Genomic DNA, 22,273 nt, shown 5'->3' on the forward strand with positions numbered 1-22,273 from the left:
CAGTCCCTATTTTCTCTCAATAGAACAGTATCATATATACATTGTTCGGGAAGTAATTTCGTTTTCCAAAATGGAGAATGTATAATTTAATGAAATGTTCATACACTCTAAAAGAATCGTGAAAATTTCACACAAAAAAAAAATGACTTTCCGAACAACCCGATATTGTTCTTTTTCGTAACTTCTTCGGCAAGCAAATGCACCAGGAGATAAAATCGTACAAGACGCGTAGGTACTTATGTAAAAATCTAGTACTCATCGAAGAAATTGCCTCAAAGTGTTCGAACACTGTTCTAAAACTATCTCGTATCGATGAACGTTGATGTATGAAAAATACTGTTATCGTAGAAATTACCTTACGATACTTGAACATAATTTAAAAAGTATCTCGTATCGGAAGTCTGTCGAGTTTCGATGTAAAAAATTCAGAGCTCAATTTCTGCAACGAACGTCGGAATTCCTCCTGTGCAAATTGACCTCTATTCTCCAACGGTAGAACGCCGCCAGGAATACTACGCTATACACGCGTTGAAATCACCGGTGGGAGGCCTCTGCTCCACCTTTCGTTTGACTTTGACAGTTCCATTATGGTATCGAAGCTAACGGCAAACAGTACCGTGCTTGACGCTAGCGAATCAACGTGTGCGGCGATATGTCGAGGTACTTCCCTCGTTATTTCCTCCGTACCGCGATGGATATCAGCTTCTACGCTCCGATAAGCATTATTGAACGACGTCTACGCGAAATATCGTTCGTCGATCGTTGTATAAACGTGTGTCACGAACGCGATTTCGACGTCTTACGTAGCGAAACGAAGCTGAAAAGTTGATTATCGATCGTTATCGAAATTCTTTGTATCGTGCAACGTGATCAACATCGGTTATGAATTGTTCGTTAAGAATTTTCGCGGGAGTGGGTGGGGGAGGGAGGCGCGAGGGGGCGTTGAAAGAGTGTTGGTGATTACGAGTGATCCTAATCGTTGTTCTCGATAATTACTGTTACCGTATTATTGTAATGCAATGCTACGTAACAGAAAATATGTGCGATAAATGAAATTTTTCCGAACGTTTCGTTCAGCTTTCGTAATTATTGGTATAAATGTTTTACGGGCGTTCGAAAGTTACGATGTTAAAAAGTGCAATGCAGTGAAGTGGCGACGATATCGTTTGTCGATTATTAATTCGTTTTTCATTCGATTGGTATTCGATTTACGCGATACCAGTTTTCATTGCATTTATTTTTTTTTTTTTTTTTCTCGTATATTCTTAATTCCTCCACATTTATATCGTAATTTTATTTTGGGCACTCGTCGATGATTCGTTGCAAATGTTTGCAAAGTGTGATATTTCTAAATTCGTTGGAAATTGTTCTATAATAATGCAGCCTGCTTTTTCAAGCAACGGTGCATGATTAACGATCGAAATGTACACGTCGGTTAACACTTTAACGGTCAGTGTTCTTTAATGGGAACATCGTTTCTACCAGTTCACCGTTTTAATCACAAAATTATTAAGAATCGCGATTAACTACAAACTGAAATTTGATTTAACAAAAGATGAAACCTATTTGTCAGACTTAACTGCATCTTCTGCAATCCAAAGTGTGCATTATTAATTATTCAGCTCTTCGTTTCGATACAATGGAATTATTTTTCTATCAATTTTTGAATAGGACTCGAGTTCCATTTTATTTCAAGAACGGAAATGAGGAATCTGCAAGATTTCTTTAAAAGTACTTTTTAACTTTCTTTTCTACTCGAGAAATATTTATATATCTCCATTAGCAACCGCCCATGTTTCTTCTTTGAGATTCTTCGTTGAGCAAGAGGTGAATTTAGATAATATTTAAATAAGAGATAACAGAGAAGAGAAACTAGAGGAGTTAATTTCTCTGTAGAATATAAATGAATTCTTAAACGACTTACAAATATAGTTTCGCTGGAGTAACAAACTTTCGTATCCGAGTAACAGATGGTTATAACAATACGTCTTTATTACGCACAGATACAAGCTACTTAACAATAATACATTGAATTAAATAATAGAAAAGAAACTACTGGCAAATACAAAAAATTAACTTGAATAATCGCGTAAAGAGCGAGATTGAAAAAATAAAATTACTGTTAAATCTAACCTAAAAAAAAAGAACCTAACCTAATATTGTACTACTGATAAGTGGACAAGAGTATACCATTAATGAAAAAATTACAAAGTAATGATTTTATATACGAAGAAAGGTATTCTCAGGTGCTGCGGTGTTACTTGAAATTAGTTCAAATTATTTTTATCGATTGTTAAATGGTCAAAACGCGCGAGGTATCGACGAGCGAGCGCTCGTTGTTATTCCAAAGCTTTTTCGTACGTGAGTCCTCGATACCGCTGAGCTAAAGAAGAACAAACGGTATCCACTGACACGTTCTAGTTACACGAGGATAAACTAATTACCACCGAACGATTTTTGTTCTTTTATTTCTTTCGGTATGCGGGCTGGGTAAAATTCGTGGTATAACTCGAGAGAGCAATAATTTTTCGTATAAAAATGAATAAAACACGACGAATGCAATTTTTTCACGCGAAATTTCGTTTTAAAGAAAATCGATTTTAAAATTTCGTTAAGTGTCCACCTTGGATCGGGTACAACTTGATCAACGTACTTGTTCATTGTTAATTATTTCTCGCATTGATGTTCGTAAGCTCGTTTCAAGGTAAATTCAATCTTTCGTCTAGATGATCTGTAACCTGAAAGAAAAACAAATTCAAAAAATTAATTTAATATACATTTAAAGGATTGGGTGGATTGAAAAACGCAGCCTTGAAGTTTTCTTCAGTTGACCTCAAAGTGACCATCCAAAAATTGAAAATTAAAATGTCACCTCTGTCCAATAAGATTCCGTGTTAAAGATACAAAAAGTAATTTCCACTTTTATTATTTTTTTAACAATGAACGACCACCGTTGTCGTTACGTTAATCGACATGTGTATCCAGAGAAACCGTGTATATTGAATTTACTTTTCGTGCAAATACAAACAAGGGAATACAATAACGAAATGCGTGCAATAACAGTACGACGATCGTTGCAACATTAATAACAAACATACGGGATATAATAAAGAGACCGTAATTATCGAAGCACCGAATGTAATTAAGTATCATAACCGCGGACTAATTGCGCGCGGAAATGTTTCCACAGAGTCGGCCGGTGTTTAAGTTGGCGAGATAAAAAGGGCTTTAATTCACACGTTACGCGTGGTTTGCAAAATATCGTTAATTACAGGGAATCGTCGCGATAAATTGTCTCGGTGTGTCGCGCTAACAAATCGTAGAACTCGATTACCGAACGACGAAATCAAAATGTCGTCCGTGATAACTATCTCGTAACGAATAGACAATATTTCGAATAAAAATATCAAGAAGTGTCCTTGCATCTTGAAAGAACCGTCTGGTCGAATATTCAATCGCGAAGTAGCAAAATGGCGACCGGGTAACGAAATCGAGGAATTTGTAGGTTAGGATTTCAAAAGTTACGTTTCAATGAGCTGCGTCTTGCCACTGTTGCACTTGTGTGTGCACAGTACTTTCTTTACTTACGCAACGTAAACGATACAATAACAATAATAATATATGCATAACGGTTATTTGAGCGCATAATAGTGAAGCAAATGATAAAAGTTTCGTTTTCTGCGGTTCGATCCGCGCCATTTTGAAAATGTCGCACGTATTTGGCTCGACTCGTGCTGATGAATATTGAATCGCGTATCATTAGAAAGTCGCGATCGGTTGTCAATTAACCGGAAAAGAGGAACGAGTGAAAACGTGCCGTATCGCTTGCCCATATAAAACGGTGGGCTCGATCGAGCCGGGAAAACGCACGAGCGTAAATAAAACGTCGATCATATCGGCAACTAGAGCGTCGTTGAAAATTAGGACTCCGCGTTGAACAGCCTCGACTTTCTTCACGGTTAACTCGCGAGCGTTAAATTACATTTTATCGACACCAGATGCGAATATTTGCATTTTATCGACAAACCGCATCGATCCTTACATTGAACACCAGAATTAGATCTTCTTGTCGGAGAGCAGAGGGAATAAATTACATTCTCTCGAGACAGACAAGTGCGTTGTATTTAACTTATCAATTACTGATAGTTTGGATGGTAAATTAAAATCTATACATTTATCACATGGTGTGAAATACACGATAAAATTGCCGGACATTTCTATTTCCCTTTCTGTTCGTTTGCCGAAAAAAAAAAAAAATAATCCTTTGAACCTTTTGGGTGTTGAGATTCGCTTGGTAAGCACCCTCTGTGCGGAAATGTTACGGTTACGTTTGTTGGCCGTGTTTGCGGAACGCCCATGGACGTTCACCGCACGCGTTGAACCGCTTAGTCGACTGTAAGCGTCTACAACATCCAAAGGGTGGAAGTGCCTAACTCTGAACAACCGTTATGTTTATTTAGGTCTATTGGGTACCGAAATGTACCTCGGATAGTAAGACACTTGCAACATTGCCCGACAAACCAAAGAGTATTGCGATAAGCAGAGTAAACAGATGTAGATTTATTCGTCGCGATGAAAATGAACCACGAAGCCGCAAGTGAAAACAGTGAGACTGCGTCCGGTGATAGTGATCCGTTCAACAGTGATCAGTGAAAGCAATCATGTTCACGATGATCGAGCCCAGAAGCGACAGGATGCCCGCCCAAACAAGGCACCACTGTTACCAAGTGATAAGGACCACCAGGGTGCACCAGAGTTCTCGGAGCTCAAGGATGGTGACTGTTCAGGAGAAGGTCATCAGATCTCGATTGCAGTTGGGTTATTCCACGCCCACAAACTTCATTAACCGGTATCTATCAGCTTGTTTACATGATCTTATTCGAATGATCTGACGATAACTAGTCGTTGGATCAGTGGTTGAATCGACTTTGATAAAATAGAACAGCGATGGTACATATACCATATATATATATATATAATTCGAACGATTCTTTCAGTTTAATGTTCTTAAAGAAGTAAAGAAATAGATCACAATTCTTAAGATTTAAACAATGCTTCCAACTATTTAAACTAGATGTGTGAAAGACTGTTAGTCTAAATGTATAAGACCCAGTGGTAACCATGGTAGAGATGCACTGAGATTAATCCTTGACTAAAAATGAATTAAAATTGTAGAATGAATTTTTTCTGTACGAGGCTTGATTTTCGAGAAAATCGGTTACAAAATTCTGTTAAAGGTGCGAGCCAAAATCAATTAGCCGCTCAAGGTTATCGTCTATCCCCACCATGACAATAAGTTATACCGAGTTGAGACGCTACAAAGCACTTTCTAGACGATTGTACGCGGGTTTAATATTGAGTTGTTCGGAAAGTCATTTCGTTTTTTTTTTTTTTTTTTTTGGTGAAAATGAAACACGATTTTTTTAGAGTACATAAACATTTTACTAAATCGTATATTCTCCATTTTGGAAAATGAAATGACTTTCCGAACAACCTAATACATTTTCAAAATTACTTTTCTTGAGAACCAAGTTCAACAAAGTCGCGTATTTTGTTTTTTTTCACGAATCTTAAATTATGAAACGTCGACTCGCATTATCGAAGAAAAGACGGTAACATTTCGTAAACGTAATCGAAACTTTATAATTATTTTTTCATGCCTCGTAACAATATATGGCCTAATTTGTAGTAACTTCCGGGTGTACGGTCGTTTCGAGCTCGCGCTGCATGCTTCGAGTTACGCAAACAGCTTCCGGCTATTTTATGGAAATTTTTAATCCGAAGAACCCTTCTGGAGCGATTCCACTGTAACTTATTCGCGTTAATTATATGCATAAAAGGGAGTGGAGCATTTTTCGAGCGTAGATCGCGTTCCCACGCGATTTCTACTCTACATCTCCTCTCGTAACTCGAAGACGTATTCGGGAAACTTGGTCTTCGAGAAGACGAGACATTCGATTTATTAAATAGAATATTTACTTTCGTAAATATTCTATCGATCAGTGTATACGACACCGTTGCGAGTAATTGATCGAACTGCGCTACATTATTATTCGAGAACGTTACGGTGGGGGATAACCTGTCGGTCGAAGCGGACGCTGCAGGTGTGGTTAGCGCACCGCACACAGATGTCGCGCGCTGCTGTCGAACGCACAGTCGCTGAAACTCTAAAGGCTCCTTGCGTCGCGCGGTTGGAGAGGGGGTAGCCCGCCAGCTTCCAGCGGCCATTTGATTCGGCGCGTACTTGTCGCGCTCGATGCCATCAGACACGTAATCGTTGAAACGGTAAGAAATTGAAGCGAACCGCGACAAAGTGCGTTTACGCCCACGTGTTTCGCAACCAGTATCGATGTTGACGGCGGTGGTTCGTTGGCTCTTCCATCGCGCGGTGTCTCGAATTCATTAAAGGAATTATTAAAGCGTACTCCATTACCGCTGGAGCCGCGGCGCCCCGTCTAATTATCATTGAGCAATTAACAACCGTTGATTGCTATTAACGGTGCGGGAGAATGTGTTAGACACCGCTCGATCCCTTCGCTGCGCGATGTAATTTCCTCTTCTGCTACCGCCCAGCACGCGAGTGAGTATCTCGAGCGCGAAGGAAAACCGGTGGAAAATCGCTCGTTGAATAGGTGGATCTCGCGGTGTCGGTTCCTTTTTTGTTTTTCAAGCGAGCTACATTGTTATCAGTGTGGTTTCGTCCGTACAACAGCGAAACGAGAGCATGAATAATGCAAACGCATGCGCGCGCCCAGGTTTTCAGCTCTAATTGGGACCGTTTTCTTACGACAACTCGAACGGTGAGTTTACCTGGTTTTTTCTTTTCTTTTTTTTTTCTTCTTGTTTTCATTTTTGCCCCTCGTCGCGCGGAGGGCAACGTTTCTCTTCGCGACTTAAAAACACCACGTTATTAAACGATGTCGAAGTTCGGGAAGCCCGTACACGAAATCGCGAAATTATTTTCGTTACAAAGTAAAAACAAAAAATCGATAGAAACCGAAGTGAAGTAAATTTCTAATATTCCGTGAGAACACGGCGTTCAATTAGCGCTTAATTAGCGTAAGAGCCGGACTCCGAGAATAATTAGAAAATGTGGTCAATTAATAACAATCGGTTTAGAAATACACGTGGTAAGTTTAATAATTCCCCGGTACGATGAATAATAATAACATTGTTTACAGTTACCTTACGATCTTCTTCTTTTTTTTTTTTTCAATTTTATTTGCACGGAGAGAGTGATAATTTACGACAACGATTCAAATTGACGATTCACGTTTACGTTTAGTTCTAATATCGACTCAATTGTGTATTTTCGTACGATTCGTTTCTCTCTTAGCAACTGCGACATTCGGAGTACTTCTTTGACGATTATCGAACAATTGTAATCAATAATTGACACCACGTTAATTATAGTCGAAGGGCAATTCGATGTAACGGTCACTATACACGTATTTATTCCACATACATTCACAGGTAACGCGATCGATAAAACATTTCGAAGCGTCTCGTCGGTTCCGTTAATAACCGAATTTTCTCCCGGCCGGTTTCTAGAACTACCAATTTTCTGGTTTCCATTGCCCGTTCGTAAAACACGCAAAAAGAGTCCAATATTGTTCGTTGCCCATTCACGTCAGACTACTCTCGTTGAATCTTTTCATCGGTGGTAATTCTAGAACACCCTGTACATCGTTCTCGCAGCACCGAACGCTCCGGGCGGTCATTGCTAGACAAAACGACCGCTCGAGCACTTTGCGATTGCGTTTTCCTTTTAAAACAATCTGAGAGGATTTTTTCTTTTTTTTTTTTTTTTCTTTCTTTCTTCTTCTTCTTTTTAAATCCTGTCTGCGCGCCGACTTTTCCGCGGCACGAAGAAAAAATCTAAAAGTCTGAAAATCGTGCTTTTATAACGAACGAGAGCACCGCGGGGTCGATGTGCGCGCGAGCGCGAGCGAGCGCGCGCGCACGAATTCACTCGGGCGCCATTTAATTACGCGACGTTAATCTCACGGCGCGCGTAACGAGCCGCGGGTTCGCGAAAAACGACGAGAGGCTTGTCGGTGTCCCTGTGGCTTCGATGAGCAGCGACTCTTGAGGCCGTTGGTCCCTAACCTCGTTGGAATTAAATGTCGCCGAACAGCGCTAGTGTTCTCATCTGAAAAGTATTCGTATCTGGACATCGTGGAGTTCATCGACGAAATCGCTTAAGAAATTAACCTCTCGCCGTACGGAACCGTAATTTCACCTTGCTTGCAAGATCAAATATTTCGAATAAAAATTCTATCGGTTTAATCTGTGTTTTTTAACACCTAGCGTTGAAGGAACACGACGCTTCCAGCTCGCATAAGAACCGACACCCCGCTTACGAGTAATCTCGCGCGACGTTTAACGAGGAGAGAGCAAAAAGAAAGAAAACAATGAATATTCATTATTAACCTTCGCATAATTGATAGAAGATTAATATATAATATTTTCGACTTTAAAAATATTATAGGCATATATAATATTATTTAATACTACAAGCATATATAATATTTTTTAATATTATAGGCATACATAATATTATGAATAAAAATTTCTACTACTTCATTCCACCCTTCTTAACACCTTTGCTTCAGAGCGATTTAAGCGACCGCGGAAGACACCTCGCCTGGGTCCAAACGGACTCGTAATTTCATTTTGCTTGTAAAGTCAAATATTTCGAATAAAAATTCTATCGGTTTAATCTGTGTTTTTTAACACCTCGCGTTGAAGGAACACGGCGCTTCCGGCTCGCATAAGAACCGACACCCCGCTTACGAGTAACCTCACGCGACGTTTAACGAGGAGAGAGCAAAAAGAAAGAAGACAAGAAATATTCGATTATTATTAACCTTCGTATTATTGACAGAAAATTAATATATAATATTTTTGGCTTTAAAAATATTATAGGCATATATATTTTTGGCTTTAAAAATATTTAGTCATATATAATATTTTTTAAATTATAGGCATATATGATATTTCTTAATATTATAGGCATATATAATACTTTTTAATATTATAGGCATATATAATATTTTTTAATATTATAGGCATATATAATATTTTTAGGATTAATAATATTATATGCATATATAATATTTTTGGGATTAATAATATTATACGCATATATAATATTTTGGGGATTAATAATATTATATACATATTTAATATTTGGAATAAAAATTTCCATTACTTTATTCTACCCTTCTTAACACCTTTGCGTCAGAGCGATTTAAGCGACCGCAGAAGACACCTCGCCTGGGTCCAAACGGACCCGTAATTTCATCTTGCTTGCAAAGTCAAATATTTCGAATAAAAATTCTACTATCTTATTCTACCTTTCTCAAACGCGATCACGACCACGTTGTTGCTCCAAACAATAGTAATTACTAGGATCTGACTCCGATTAGGCCCGGAGTGCTCACTATAAAAGTATAACAAGTAACATAATAAATATAACAAAGTACTCTTCGGTCCATTGATGAGAAAATCACTTTATAATTTTCTGTGTAATTATATTTATTTACATATCTCTGCCTGTATATATATGTTATATATTTTTCAATTAATTATAGTATGTATGTATTTTTGTACATACGCTATTATTCACTGATACGACTATTAAAATACGTGACGAGACATAAACACGTAACAAAAATTTGTATACACCGCCGAAAGAAGCTTGCTCGTCAAAGAGTTGAGCTTCAAGGAGGATATGAAACGTATTAATTTATATTCGAGGAGTGTCTCGAACTATAAGAGTTATCGATCCATAGAAGCCTAAACGATAGTTACTCGAGAGATTCCAAAAATCGCACAAATTCTACGATAGTCCTAAATAACGAACCTACAGAGTTCGTTAACCCTCTAAAAAGGGTGCTTTCGAACACTAGAGAAACGACAATGGTCCCTCAGTACCGGCGGACTTTCCGGAACTTCCGTAGCCTCTGAACTCTGCAAGTGTCCCGAGTCGCCAGCAGTAAACAACAATTTCTCAAATTGCTTGTAACGACATATCTCTGGCAGTGCACTCCCACCCACCCACCCACCCCGTGTCGCGTCTATTCCACACGAGAGAGTTGCGCGAACATGCATGGCTGCAAGAAAAGCAAAAGAACCAGGAAGGAAGGAAGCAAAGCGGTGAGAAAGGGAAGAAAAGAGGAAACACAGCAGAGGCTTCTATGGCGCGTGTCCAAGTGGCAGCTGATGCACTCCACCTGAAGCCTACACGTCTGAGGGTTTTGTCTTCGTATAAACGAACGAGTGGCTCCTGCTAGACTATCTCTTTCAACCCTTCTCCGTCTTCATTGTCCCTCCCCCCCTATGGGCGCGTCAGAGTCAAACGGCGTTTGTCGCCCGTAAGACAATGGAAGTCGCCGCTGAGAATTTATCGAGGGCACGAACTGCGAGCAGACTCCCTCGCTCAGAAAGGGCTTTGCTTTTCTCTGAAACGGAGAGCTGTGATCGTTCATTTTAATACAATTATACCAATATTTTAATATCGGTGCATCACGGTGGTTGGCTGACTAATGGAACCATGGCTTCTACTCGGTAAGGGTACACCTCTCCTCGAGTCGGTAGAAATTTATCAAGAATGTATCTCGTGACTGTGTGCAACTGTAAATAAGAATACTCGAAGAAGAATACCAGTTTCATCCATTGTTTCGCTGTATGCAGAATGAAGTTATCACCAAGTATTTATTTTGGCTGCTCGAAGGCGCTTATCTCCCGCAAATCGGACAAAATCAACGCCAAATACTTTGGCCGCTCAAAGCCATTTTCCAACTGTGTAGAACGTCGCGAACTACCTCTTCTCTCAATTTATCGTTGCAAACTTCAACTTTCTTCGAATCTATGGGCGGGGACATTTCAACTTCTAGGAGAATTATGGGAACTACTTTCTCACTCTTCTTTCGCAGATGTTCGTTTCGTTCTGTTTTTTTTTTTTTTTTTTATTATTATCTTTGTAGGAAAATATTAGTCGAAGTAGCCAAGCAGTACGGTGGGATTTACTCTTTAATAACCTCGAGCGGCCAAAATATTTGGCGTCAACCTCAGATATTATAGATCGGTAGAAGTAAACATGGAAAGTCTCTCGGTAGTCTCGAATGTACAATTAATATTATCTCGACTTCAACACAGAGGAACGATACTATATAAACAATCATTCAAGAACAATCGAATAAAATAGTTTCATAATTCATCGTATTATTTACAAAAGAGGGATACCATTATCGGTATTCCCCATACTTTCAAACATACTACAAACATTTCCACGCTATACTGAATAGCTTATAATCTCCCTTGGTAACGATAAACACCAAAACCTGACTACTTGAACCTAATAATCTAGCCAAGTATAAACACACACACACACACACACACACACAAGTATGATAAATATTATAATTTTCGTTTATTTTATCCACTTAATCACGCAAGTGGAAATACATAGATAAATACGATAAACGTAATAATTTTCGTTTATTTCGTTCACTTGATATTTTCATTACGCGAGTGTAAACACGTGTACGGGTATAAAAAAAAACGAAACAAATAAAACGAGGGAAAAAGTGCTCGCGGAGCAGCTGAAATGCCCTTACTAAAACCTAACCCGGCAACTATCGTGAAACACGATGCAACCGTGTAGAAGATACCCGAACGAAACGCATAGAACGTTTCTTTTTCGAATGGCTCGCGTTCGAGGGCGGTCGCCGTCTCGCAGGAAGAGAAATAAATTGGAGGTTAGAGTGGGGCGACATTCAAGCCTCCCAAGAGGCGAAACATCTGCCTGTCGGGTGTACAGGGACTCGTGCCGTGGTGCACGCGTGCTGTTGCCGCACCGTGCCGTAAAGTGTCTCGAAACATGCACCTGGCGTCGTGTTCTTTTTCTTTCCTTTTTTTTTTCCTTCTTTTTTTTTTACACGAAGATTAGCTTCACCAGTCAAACACGTACCCTCTCGTCCTTTCTTTTCTCAATGGATCACTTTGTTCGAAGTATCTTTGGGATGATACGTTGCACGGTTGCTCTGTTACTTTCAGTAATTACACACTGCGAAATACCACGCGGAAATGGCGGTTAAGTCGTTCGTTAATTCCCGAAGAATCGTACATTAGGGTCGTTTCAGAAACGATGCAAATCCTTCTCGTATTTGCGGAGCTGATTTACCACTATTAATAATGTATTTGGTCGGGACGTGAACGATTTTAAATTCGGATTGAGCTGTTTTATACGGATTCAATCAATACGGAAACACCGTGTCCGTGTCGTAATATGGGAAATTATTTATGAAGAAACGTAATGTTCGGTGTTTACGTAACTCGACGATCGGTCTTTCGGATCGTTATCGTTTGTAAATGTTCGTCTTTCGGATCGTTATCGTTTGTAAATGTTCGTCTCTCGATAGAAACAAATTTCGCCGGGTATTTGACGAACGTTCGTTGTTTTTTATTCAAATGGTATCGCGGACCAACAGCTACTATTGTGGGCAAGAGTTTCTCGTTGAAATACACCGCGAAGAAGGTAATCACGCTTCGAATTTCCAACACGCGATCGCGAACGCTGCTTTCTCGAGATACGTGATGCAGGTGATCGTTGATGCCTACACTTTAACTACAATTCTATTTGCCCGCGCCAACTTTTCCTGCAATTACGTTTCATTTAAGACAATCGCGCAACGTGGCCTCCGCAGAGTGTAATTCTGCGAATTGAAAGAACTGTGCGAAAGTGACGCAAAGACCGTCCATGCGCGGGAAAGTAAACGTTTCAGTTTCGAAAAGGAAACAGACGAGTACCGTTCGCCACAGTTAAGAAATTAACAGAGGAAATGTTCCCCTGGTACGGAAAAATATGAAAATTCAAGTTTCTTCGTTGAAAAAAAAATGAAAGACGAGAGAGCAGAGACGCGTTAATTTATGAAACTTTTCTAATTTATCGCGAGGTGAAAGCAATAATTTTCTCTGTTTTAGGAAACGGGAAAACCAGTTTTTCCCTCGAAGAGAAACAAGAGAGATGGAATTTCCTCGTGGTAACAAAATAAGAAAATAGTCATTTTTCTTCGCGTACCTTCTCCCCGTAAGGAAATACAATTTTCCTCGATAAGGGAGAAGAAAATTTCCCGTTGCGCGAGAAAACCGAATTTTGTACTTTTGAAGTGCAAGGTAACGTGAAATAATTTCTTAGCGAAAATCGATGAGGAAAGGAATTTTAACGGTTGGTTGAAAATGATCGGGAATTTTTTCCCACCAATTTTTTTTTATTGTAAAACGAAAACTGATGCGTCCCCGTTGCGTGACTTGAACCCTAGCGAAATCCAATCAGCGCAAACTCTTCGAGCCTCTGGTTGCACGGAACGTTGCAAAGTGTAAACACATTTACTTATCCGGTACATCTTGGAGCTTATATAAGGTGCTTAATTGTCGCGCATTGCATAAGGTGTGGAAGGTTGAGTGTCACGGTCGTCGTCGTCATCGTCATCATCGGTAGCCTCCGTATACCTGCTGACATACACGTGAAAGGCGATACACATTTTCGAGGGCTGCTCGAGAAGGAATCCTCTCCTTTCACGAAATAATGTACCTTGCACGTACAAACACACATACATGCATCGTGTGTGTTCGTCAAGTGTCTCTTAACCCATTTCAGGGTCGAGATTAATTATTTTCTTGACACTCTGTGTATTTAATAGGGTACCATCAATGACCGTAGTAGAAGTTTGTCTGCTTTAATTGGGGGAAACAGATTTAGACAATTGTCAAGCGAACATGACATTTCATTCGGTGGTTCGGAAAGTGATTTCGTTCTTTTGAAATAAGTGTATAGACATTTGTACGCTCTAGAAAAATCATGTTTCATTTTTACCAAAAGAAAAATGAAATGACTTTCCGAACAACCCGATAATTACGCGCAAAATGAAAGTGTACGTATCGTGTATCGAGTGGAACAACGTTACGCGAAAACGAGACACGGTTAAAGACTGCTTTTAAACCTATCGTCGAAGATATCGCGGAAACAATGAAATGTAAAACGTGTAAAGTAGTTCGTTATAGTCGAATGTAGTTCATGGCGAATGAGTCAGAAGACACGATTGCGGAACGAAACTTGAAATTGTATTAACGAAATTCTTTCCGTACAAAGAAGAAAAACTTGGTCGACACTGACAGGGAAACTATCCTCTTTAAAGATCACGATAATGTGATCGTAACGGTGCAACCTTGGTACGATGATTCGGTAAAAGGGGGTTACATCGATCTTCCTGTTGTTCGCCACATTTAACAATTTATATCGAGAAAGGTCTTCCTACTTGGTGAAGCAGAATGTAAAAACAAACATGTAGGTTAATTCGTTGCTTTATTTCTTAGTTTCTTTTTTCTTTTCATTATTATTATTAACAGGAGAGTTCACTCGATGACTCGAAAAATCGTTGGTCCATATGGTGGGCTTCGAGCAGTTAATAACGGACAAAAATTCCTGAAAACTCGTAACGTAACCTTCGCGCGATTATTGGACCGAGATGTGTGTGGGGGAGGGGGGGTAAAATCGATCCTCTTCCAGAAGGTTGCTCACCACTGTCGAGGCCGGTGTGCACGTGCTCTCACACCCCTCGTCCCTCTGCACTCACCGTTCACTGATTTCCGATCCTCGTGTCGAGGACGAAGAATGCCTCTGGTCGCCAGCTGCTCGTCATCCTCCTCGATCAGTCTGTCCTGCGATCATCAGAGTGTCACGATCCGTCCTCCGGTTCGCGTCGACCCCGAAACTCGTCTCTTCCACGTTCAGTCGATCTCGATCCTCCAACTGTGTCACCTAACTTTCCAAAACTCGTCCCTCCTTGGCCGATCTCGATCCTCTAACCAAGTAACCTTACCTCTTGATTCACTGAAACACGTCTGCCCTTGGTCCAATCGATCCTGCAGCTGCATAACCTCGCTTCTCGCCACAACTTGATCTTCCCGATTCTAAATAACGATCCAACTGCACGAAAATTATCTCACTTGAACATAACCTCACCTTCTGAACCTCGAAATTTCATCCCACTTCGATCCTACAATTACATAACCTCACATATTCGATCGCATAACCTCGCTTTCGAAGCCCGAAAATTTGGTCGCTTTTCGATCCAATCGATTTCAATCCTACAATTACATAACCTCGTTTCTTCAACTACATAATCTTACATTTTGACCCCAAAAATTTCATCTCTCTCGATTACACAACCTCGCTTCTCGACGACTTCAAATTCGTCCCTCTTCGATCCAACCGATTTAAATTATCCAAACGCGTAACCTTACATCCTGATCCCTGAAATCCTGATCGTTCGTAATCTGAATAATCTTTATCGTCCCGCTACGTAATCTCGCTTCTTGACTACCGAAACTTGCCCCACCCGGAGACTAATAATCTCGATCCTCCAGTTACGTAATCTCGTTTCTTGACCCTCGAAAGTTGCTCGACTCCGATTACACGGCACACGGTGGAATATAGTTACTTCGTTAGCGAAACTGTGGTGATCCATTTGAGAATGAAGAGATAGTTCGCGACAACTACACAGAAGTTTATCAAGGATCCTCGAGGACTCCGCAATCGAAAAGGATCAATATGGTCGCCTGGGTGCCTGGTTTTCTCACGGGGTACGTTGCGTGAAATACGCTCGGTGTACATTCGTACGGGGGTGAATTTCCTATGGTGATTCATCGAGGCATGATTCATGAAGCGTGAAACGATTTCTCGAATGGTAATTGGCGGCAGCTGGTTGGACAAACTCGAGCATTGTTTTGTGGCGAAGTTAGAAGGATATTGGCGCGAAGGATCGCATCTGTTTACGGATCGTTGTGTGAATCTTGTCGATCCGAACGCGACAATATCGTCTTTCGTTTATTTAATATTTCAACATTTAATAACGATAAGTAACATTTTTTTGCGCAATGCGCAATATTACTATGTCTTTACCAATTGGACTCAACGGTGAGGCTTATTTAACAAATTCTGCCTTGGAAATTCTGTCTTAATCGATTTATCGACTTTTTCGATTTATCGATGCGAGAATGAATCAATAGTATAGCTGGAACTTACTTTTATACGTATACGTAAATGTATATTTATTTTTACCAATGTGTAGAATATCTTAAGGGAATTTTCCGATTTTGGAGATGAAAAAAGAACATTTTTAGTCATTTCTAGAGAAACCGTTTTTTTCAATGAAAAATAATAACAATCGTAAAAGTTACCGAAACATATTTACAAGGTGTTTTAAAAACATGTATGCTGACACGATTGCGATTCTCCTGTGAATCTAAAGCAGACGAATCAAAAAGTATTCCGTTTAGTAAGGATATAGTTATGGTTGGAACTAAAAAAAATTAAGAAACTTAAGATTTCGGAAAAATGGCAACACTTTAAAGTTGAAATATCGTTTTTGTGTAAAAGTTGAAAAAATGACAAGACAATGATACGCTGAAAACTTTTAGTATAAAAATCTCTGTAGTCCTTCCACCAAATTTTCCTTCTATGTTTCCGCCTTGCATAAAATTGGCTGTTGCTTTCACAGATTAACGAGTATATGTAATGAACTTAAGCAACTTGGGAACTATTAATAAATTTCACCGTTCTCTGCAAACTGTGAGACCACCATTTAAGACAAAACTCGTGGGTGGTATTTAAACGATTGTCAACGAGCAACGCTCAAAAAGGATAGACGGTTCGTTGACTCTCTGATTTTTCGTGTCAATGACTTCCGCACTTGTACCATATGTATTTACGCATGACATAGCATAAAATTGAATTTGAAGACCATTAAACTGAACACGAAAAACTTGGATCGTTTCCATTCATCTGGCAATTAATTTTTCTGAAAGGTATAAGATTGCCAGGAAACGAGACATATGTAAGTAAATGAGAAAATAAATAAATAAATAAATAAATAAATAAATAAATAAAATCGGTAGAGAAAAATTGTCGGTAAGAAGTCTTACGAATGAAAAATATATTTCACGACTGAGAGAAACGATGTAAAAATTCGTAAGAGAAACTTTCTCGTTAATGGAAATTAAGGTGAACGATGAATGTTGCAAATAGTGCTCTCTGCAGGTCAGGAAACGCATTTCGGTGGAAATCGTAGGCCTATCTCTCGCGATAAACGAAATCTCCGGAAATCACGTTTGGCAACCACGTGCCGAGCGGATATTGAATAAAGCGGTGGCAGTGCTCTGAAATATAATGAAAAGCAAGATGAGTCCGCGAGATTACCTTGCAAATTGCGCGCTGTAACTCTGCAGTACATTTTTTTTTTTTTTTTTTTTTTTTTTTTTTTTTTTAAACCTGTTACTTGAGGAAGACGAGTCGACTCATCGTTTGTGTTGCGTGTATCCGTCTAGATCCTTTGGTATTCTTTCGGTTTTCTATTCACCGAAAAATCCGTATCTCTAACCGTGCCGTAATATTTGCATTGGTATGAACGATGTCATGTGTCGATGTCGTATGTTGCAAGGCGGAACACGTTAAAGGGTCTCTATTCGTTCGTAACTGCGCGTACATGGGCGTTTATGATCGAGAACATTATGATCGAGTGGCATTTTCAGTGGAGTTGACCAGCGAGCGTTTAAAGACTGTGCGACGACCTTATCGGACAGATACAGGGTCGCCATTGAAAGACCGAAGGGTTTGAAAAAGTCACAACTTGTTCGTTTTCGATCTTTTTTATTCGGTGGTTGTTCGAGGGATGCTATTTTTCGCACGTAATACTAAAAAAAAAATTTACAGACGCTAGAACTACCGACAGATTTTGGTATCTTAAGGTAATTCTCGTACGTGTCTCGGGGAAATCGATGATTAAGGAAAAAGGGAAATTTATGAGATTGATTGGATGCATGGAAGAAAATAAGTCGTAAGGTTTTCTGAAAATATGCTATGGAATTTAAAATAAATTTCTTTGTAAAAACAGTTGAAACCGGTCATTTTGACTGGTTGGTAAATTTAGTGTTAGTTATATTTCCAGACAAAACATGTGTTTGTGAAATGTATAAATACATAACTGTAGAAATCGTTCGCTCTGTACTTGATTGGACATAAAGCAGGATACTTTCTTTTCCAAATTCGGTGCGCGCTTCCCTCGAAAGAGAAGTTAATTGTATCCGTGAAATCTAGGGGAAAGGTGTCCGGCAGAGATATCGCTACCTAGAGAATTTTATGATTTTACGACTTTATTGGAAGTCGTATTCCAGGAAAGGATCAAATCTGCCGAAGGTGGCATTCGACGTTCGATATTAAACACTACGTATCAATTATCATATTTTATGGTTTATGAATCAAATTACACAGCCTCCATTCACATAATCCACACTCCCATAACTTATTTTTCATTCCACAATTCAACATTACGAATTCCTCATTCCACAATTCAACATTACATATTCCATATTCCACAATTCAACATTACATATTCCATATTCCACAATTCAACATTACATATTCCATATTCCACAATTCAACATTACATACTCCATATTCCACAATTCAACATTATATACTCCATATTCCACAATTCAACATTACATATTCCATATTCCACAATTCAACATTACATATTCCATATTCCACAATTCAACATTACATATTCCATATTCCACAATTCAACATTACATACTCCATATTCCATAATTCAACATTACATATTCTATATTCCACAATTCAACATTACATATTCCATATTCCACAATTCAACATTACATACTCCATATTCCATAATTCAACATTACATATTCCATATTCCACAATTCAACATTACATACTCCATATTCCATAATTCAACATTACATACTCCATATTCCATAATTCAACATTACATATTCCATATTCCACAATTCAACATTACGAGTTCCTCATTTCACAATTCAACATTACATATTTCATATTCCACAATTCAACATTACGTATTCTATATTCCACAATTCAACATTGCGCGTTTCACATTACTCATCGTTCCACATTCTACACGATACATTCTACATTCTGTATCACGTTTTATCGAACGACAAAACTTATCGAACAGCCTGGTATATTCCACATGCCACATTCGATGCGTCACCGTATACATTTTTCATTCCACTTTCCTACGTTTCTTACGTATTTCCACACGCTCTACGTTGAAATGTGTGCATTCTCCTTCAACATTTAACTCCCCTACCATGACTTTCTCCATTCTGTTACAGTTTCCCGTCAAAAATGGAGAGGCCGTCGCAGCACACCTCGAATGTGAATCAGGTCCATGCTGGAGGCATGCACGGAGTATACTCATCCGGCAGTCAAACATCCCTAACGACGTCCTACATCACCGGCCAGTCGTACATTCAGAATCAGAATTACGCTCACGGTCCTTACAATTCGTCGTCGAACATGCGAGTCTACTCTCACACGGGATACAACCAGCCACAGAGTTATGGCACCATGGTGCAGGGCTACGGTGGCCAACCTCAGACAGGGTATCAACAGAATCACCTTAAAAAAGGACCTATACGTAACGGAGACGTGCTGAAGAGATGCCGGCTGCAGACTGCGTAAGGGTCCATTGATTTAATCGTTTACGAAAATTCGCTATCTCGAGACCATAATGCGCACGTCTTCGTTGCTCAGTTCGGTTCACTTTAACAAGGGGAGAACCGAATTTGTCCTCATTCGATGTTAACGTGTATCTGAAATATAGAAGAGTTCAAATCCCTATCAATATACGTGGAACGTTACACGTGGATACTCGATAATTTTAAATAAGACACGAACAACCGAAGTTTAACATACTCGTATATACGATAATATTAAATAACCACATCTGGAGAGTCACAACTATATGTATTCCTTTATCTGCAACAGAAAATATACTCAAAGTATGTATCGTATACTGGGGAAGTTACATATTATATAACTTCAATTATTTATACCTTTGCAATTATCGAGTATCCACGCTCAATATTTTATACATTGTATCGAGGACTTGTCTCCTGTCATCCTGCACGTTCAAATCGGAGGAGGGGCAGTTGGGTACTTCCCTTGTAAATATAAATAAATTCTATTCTTTGCTCGATTTCTTTTACATCTACGATTGTTTCTCCCGATGATTGAAAATGTCCGTAAAATATGAAACTGTAAGGCAGATGCAAACTAAATCCCCAGTGTCTGTTTCAAATTTATTTTGAAAACTTCATCTGACGATCCTCGCTTCTGAAACAGATACGAGTTATCTCAAGACCTCCTGGACAAGCAGATCGAGATGTTGGAGAGAAAATATGGCGGCGTGAAGGCGAGGAACGCCGCGCTGACGATCCAGCGCGCGTTCCGGAGATACACCCTGTTGAAGAAGTTCGCGGCGATCACCGCGATGGCCAAGGCGGAAAAAAGGTTGAGCAGAAAGCTTCAGGAGACGACGGATCGATCCGTCGGTATGAACGAACACGAGAGGATGGTCTACCACAGTCAGATTTACATCCAGCAGCCGCAAACCGCGAACAGACCGATGCCCATCAGAAGCATGTCCCTGAGAGAGAGGAGACACGTGGAGAATTCTCAATCGCCCATACCCAGAAGCCAAAGCGGCAGATGTGAGGTCCAAGTTGCTGGCCATCAGCTCACGAACCATAATCTTCATCAGAGCGGCAGACACACGCCTTCTCTGGCCCCCAGTCCCTGCAACAGACATCAACCGTTACCTCCAAGTCCGTGTTGGGAATCCAGCTCCCAGGAGAGCGGATCCAGCATTCATTATTACAATCCACAGGTGGTTGAGACTTTCGAGGGTACTGTTCTGATCTTCTTAGCCCCTTGCTCGACGCGCGAACATGGAGAATAGTTTTTCGATTCATTTTAACCGAAAAGTATAGCATCGTAAGTTCAATACAAGATCCCTGAGACAGTGGTCCGAGCGCGGAACAGCGATAGAAACGAGACCGGACTGTAGTCTAGCTAGCTGACAGTCTCTTGACTTCGGTGTACCGTTTAAAAGAGAACTGTCAGAAGGTAACGAGTAAAACCGTATTCAGAGACCTTATTTAAATTTGGAACAATCTGAAACTAAGAATTAGCTTCGTGTCCAAGGAACTAAGAAACCAAGAACAAGTTCTCTTGTAAGAAATTGTAATTATTCGAGGTGCGCGTCAGATGTAATAAACAACGCTTCAACCGTTTCCAGGAAGCCCTCTGCGGCCTCAGACAAGAGACACCTCCGCGAGACTTGCTGCGGACGCCCTGCACGTCGCCCTCGACGCCACACAATCTCCAGACACCGGTGCCTCAGAACTGGAGCAATGCCAGTCACCTGGGTTCCGGCGGCAGATCTCGTGGCTCCGCGAAAAAGGTCCCGCCGGAAGTACCAAAGAGAACGTCTTCCATCACCTCCAGGTCCATGGAGCCGCGTCACAATGGTCTCAGCAAGAGCGTAGAGAATGGAAGCCTCAGCTCGGTTCAAAGCTCTGGCAGCGATTCCACCAATTGCGAGAGCTCCGAGGGTGACGCCCAAAGAGGATCACCTGTGTGGAAACACAAAGGAATCGTGAGTTCTGTCGATTTTCAGTAACATTTAGACTGTGATCGGTACCGACACAGTGATATCCGACATTCGATAATGTTCATTCTCCTACCAATAATTAACCAACACGATTTGTTTTCTTTTAGTCGAGCTCACCGGAACACCAGGAATGCGCTAACCACGCGACAGACTCGAGCACAATGATGAACAGCGTGAAGGATCTTGGTCATTCGCACGCCAGTTCCGGTTATCAGCTTCCACTGATGGACCATCCCGAGAATATACCTCAGACCAGCTATAAAGTGTCCGAGACTGTCAGGAAACGTCAATACAGAGTCGGCCTAAATCTCTTCAACAAGAAACCCGAGAGAGGAATTAGTTATCTGATCAGAAGAGGATTTCTAGAAAACAGTCCACAAGGCGTAGCGAGATTCTTGATCAGCAGAAAAGGACTGTCCAAGCAAATGATAGGGGAGTACCTCGGGAATCTACAGAACACCTTCAACATGGCTGTGCTTGAGTGAGTAACTTGTCCCCTTGCGTTTCTTTAGCCAGAGGGTGGGGAGGATAGTCACGAAGTTAACAGACGTAACGGTGCATTCGGTGAAAGTTAATTTATTTGTTTACCACAGTGATCGGTAACCGACGTAGTGGAAACAGGCGGTATCGGTTTGTTCACTATTATTTACTGTGGAAAGTACACCGTTTTCACATGTCGCTGTTCTTCTAGAAACGAAACTTTT

The 22,273-nt window shown here is 40.2% G+C and overlaps 1 protein-coding gene and 1 long non-coding RNA gene across 7 annotated transcripts in view; one reads left to right on the forward strand and one right to left on the reverse strand.

Annotated features, from left to right (window-relative positions):
- Siz (Brefeldin-resistant Arf-GEF family protein schizo) overlaps positions 1-22,273 on the forward strand; it is a 107,558-nt gene that overhangs the window by 78,484 nt on the left and 6,801 nt on the right. For 3 of the 6 annotated variants that reach the window (XM_076307748.1, XM_076307747.1, XM_076307749.1), the window contains exons 3-7: positions 4,461-4,849; positions 19,228-19,572; positions 20,240-20,783; positions 21,195-21,554; positions 21,677-22,050. In XM_076307748.1, the coding sequence (XP_076163863.1) occupies positions 4,662-4,849; positions 19,228-19,572; positions 20,240-20,783; positions 21,195-21,554; positions 21,677-22,050 (1,811 nt within the window). In that variant the 5' untranslated portion in view covers positions 4,461-4,661. The remainder of the gene's footprint in view (positions 1-4,460; positions 4,850-19,227; positions 19,573-20,239; positions 20,784-21,194; positions 21,555-21,676; positions 22,051-22,273) is intronic. The other 3 variants (XM_076307746.1, XM_076307751.1, XM_076307750.1) reach the window with 2 other exon arrangements.
- On the reverse strand, positions 18,210-21,626 carry LOC143144881 (uncharacterized). Its single transcript, XR_012991550.1, has 3 exons — positions 19,951-21,626; positions 19,811-19,873; positions 18,210-19,707 (listed from the first exon to the last, which is right to left on the reverse strand). It is a non-coding gene; the product is annotated as an uncharacterized LOC143144881 (long non-coding RNA).

Source organism: Ptiloglossa arizonensis, chromosome 3, assembly GCF_051014685.1.
Source record: "Ptiloglossa arizonensis isolate GNS036 chromosome 3, iyPtiAriz1_principal, whole genome shotgun sequence".
Lineage (NCBI taxonomy): Eukaryota > Metazoa > Arthropoda > Insecta > Hymenoptera > Colletidae > Ptiloglossa > Ptiloglossa arizonensis.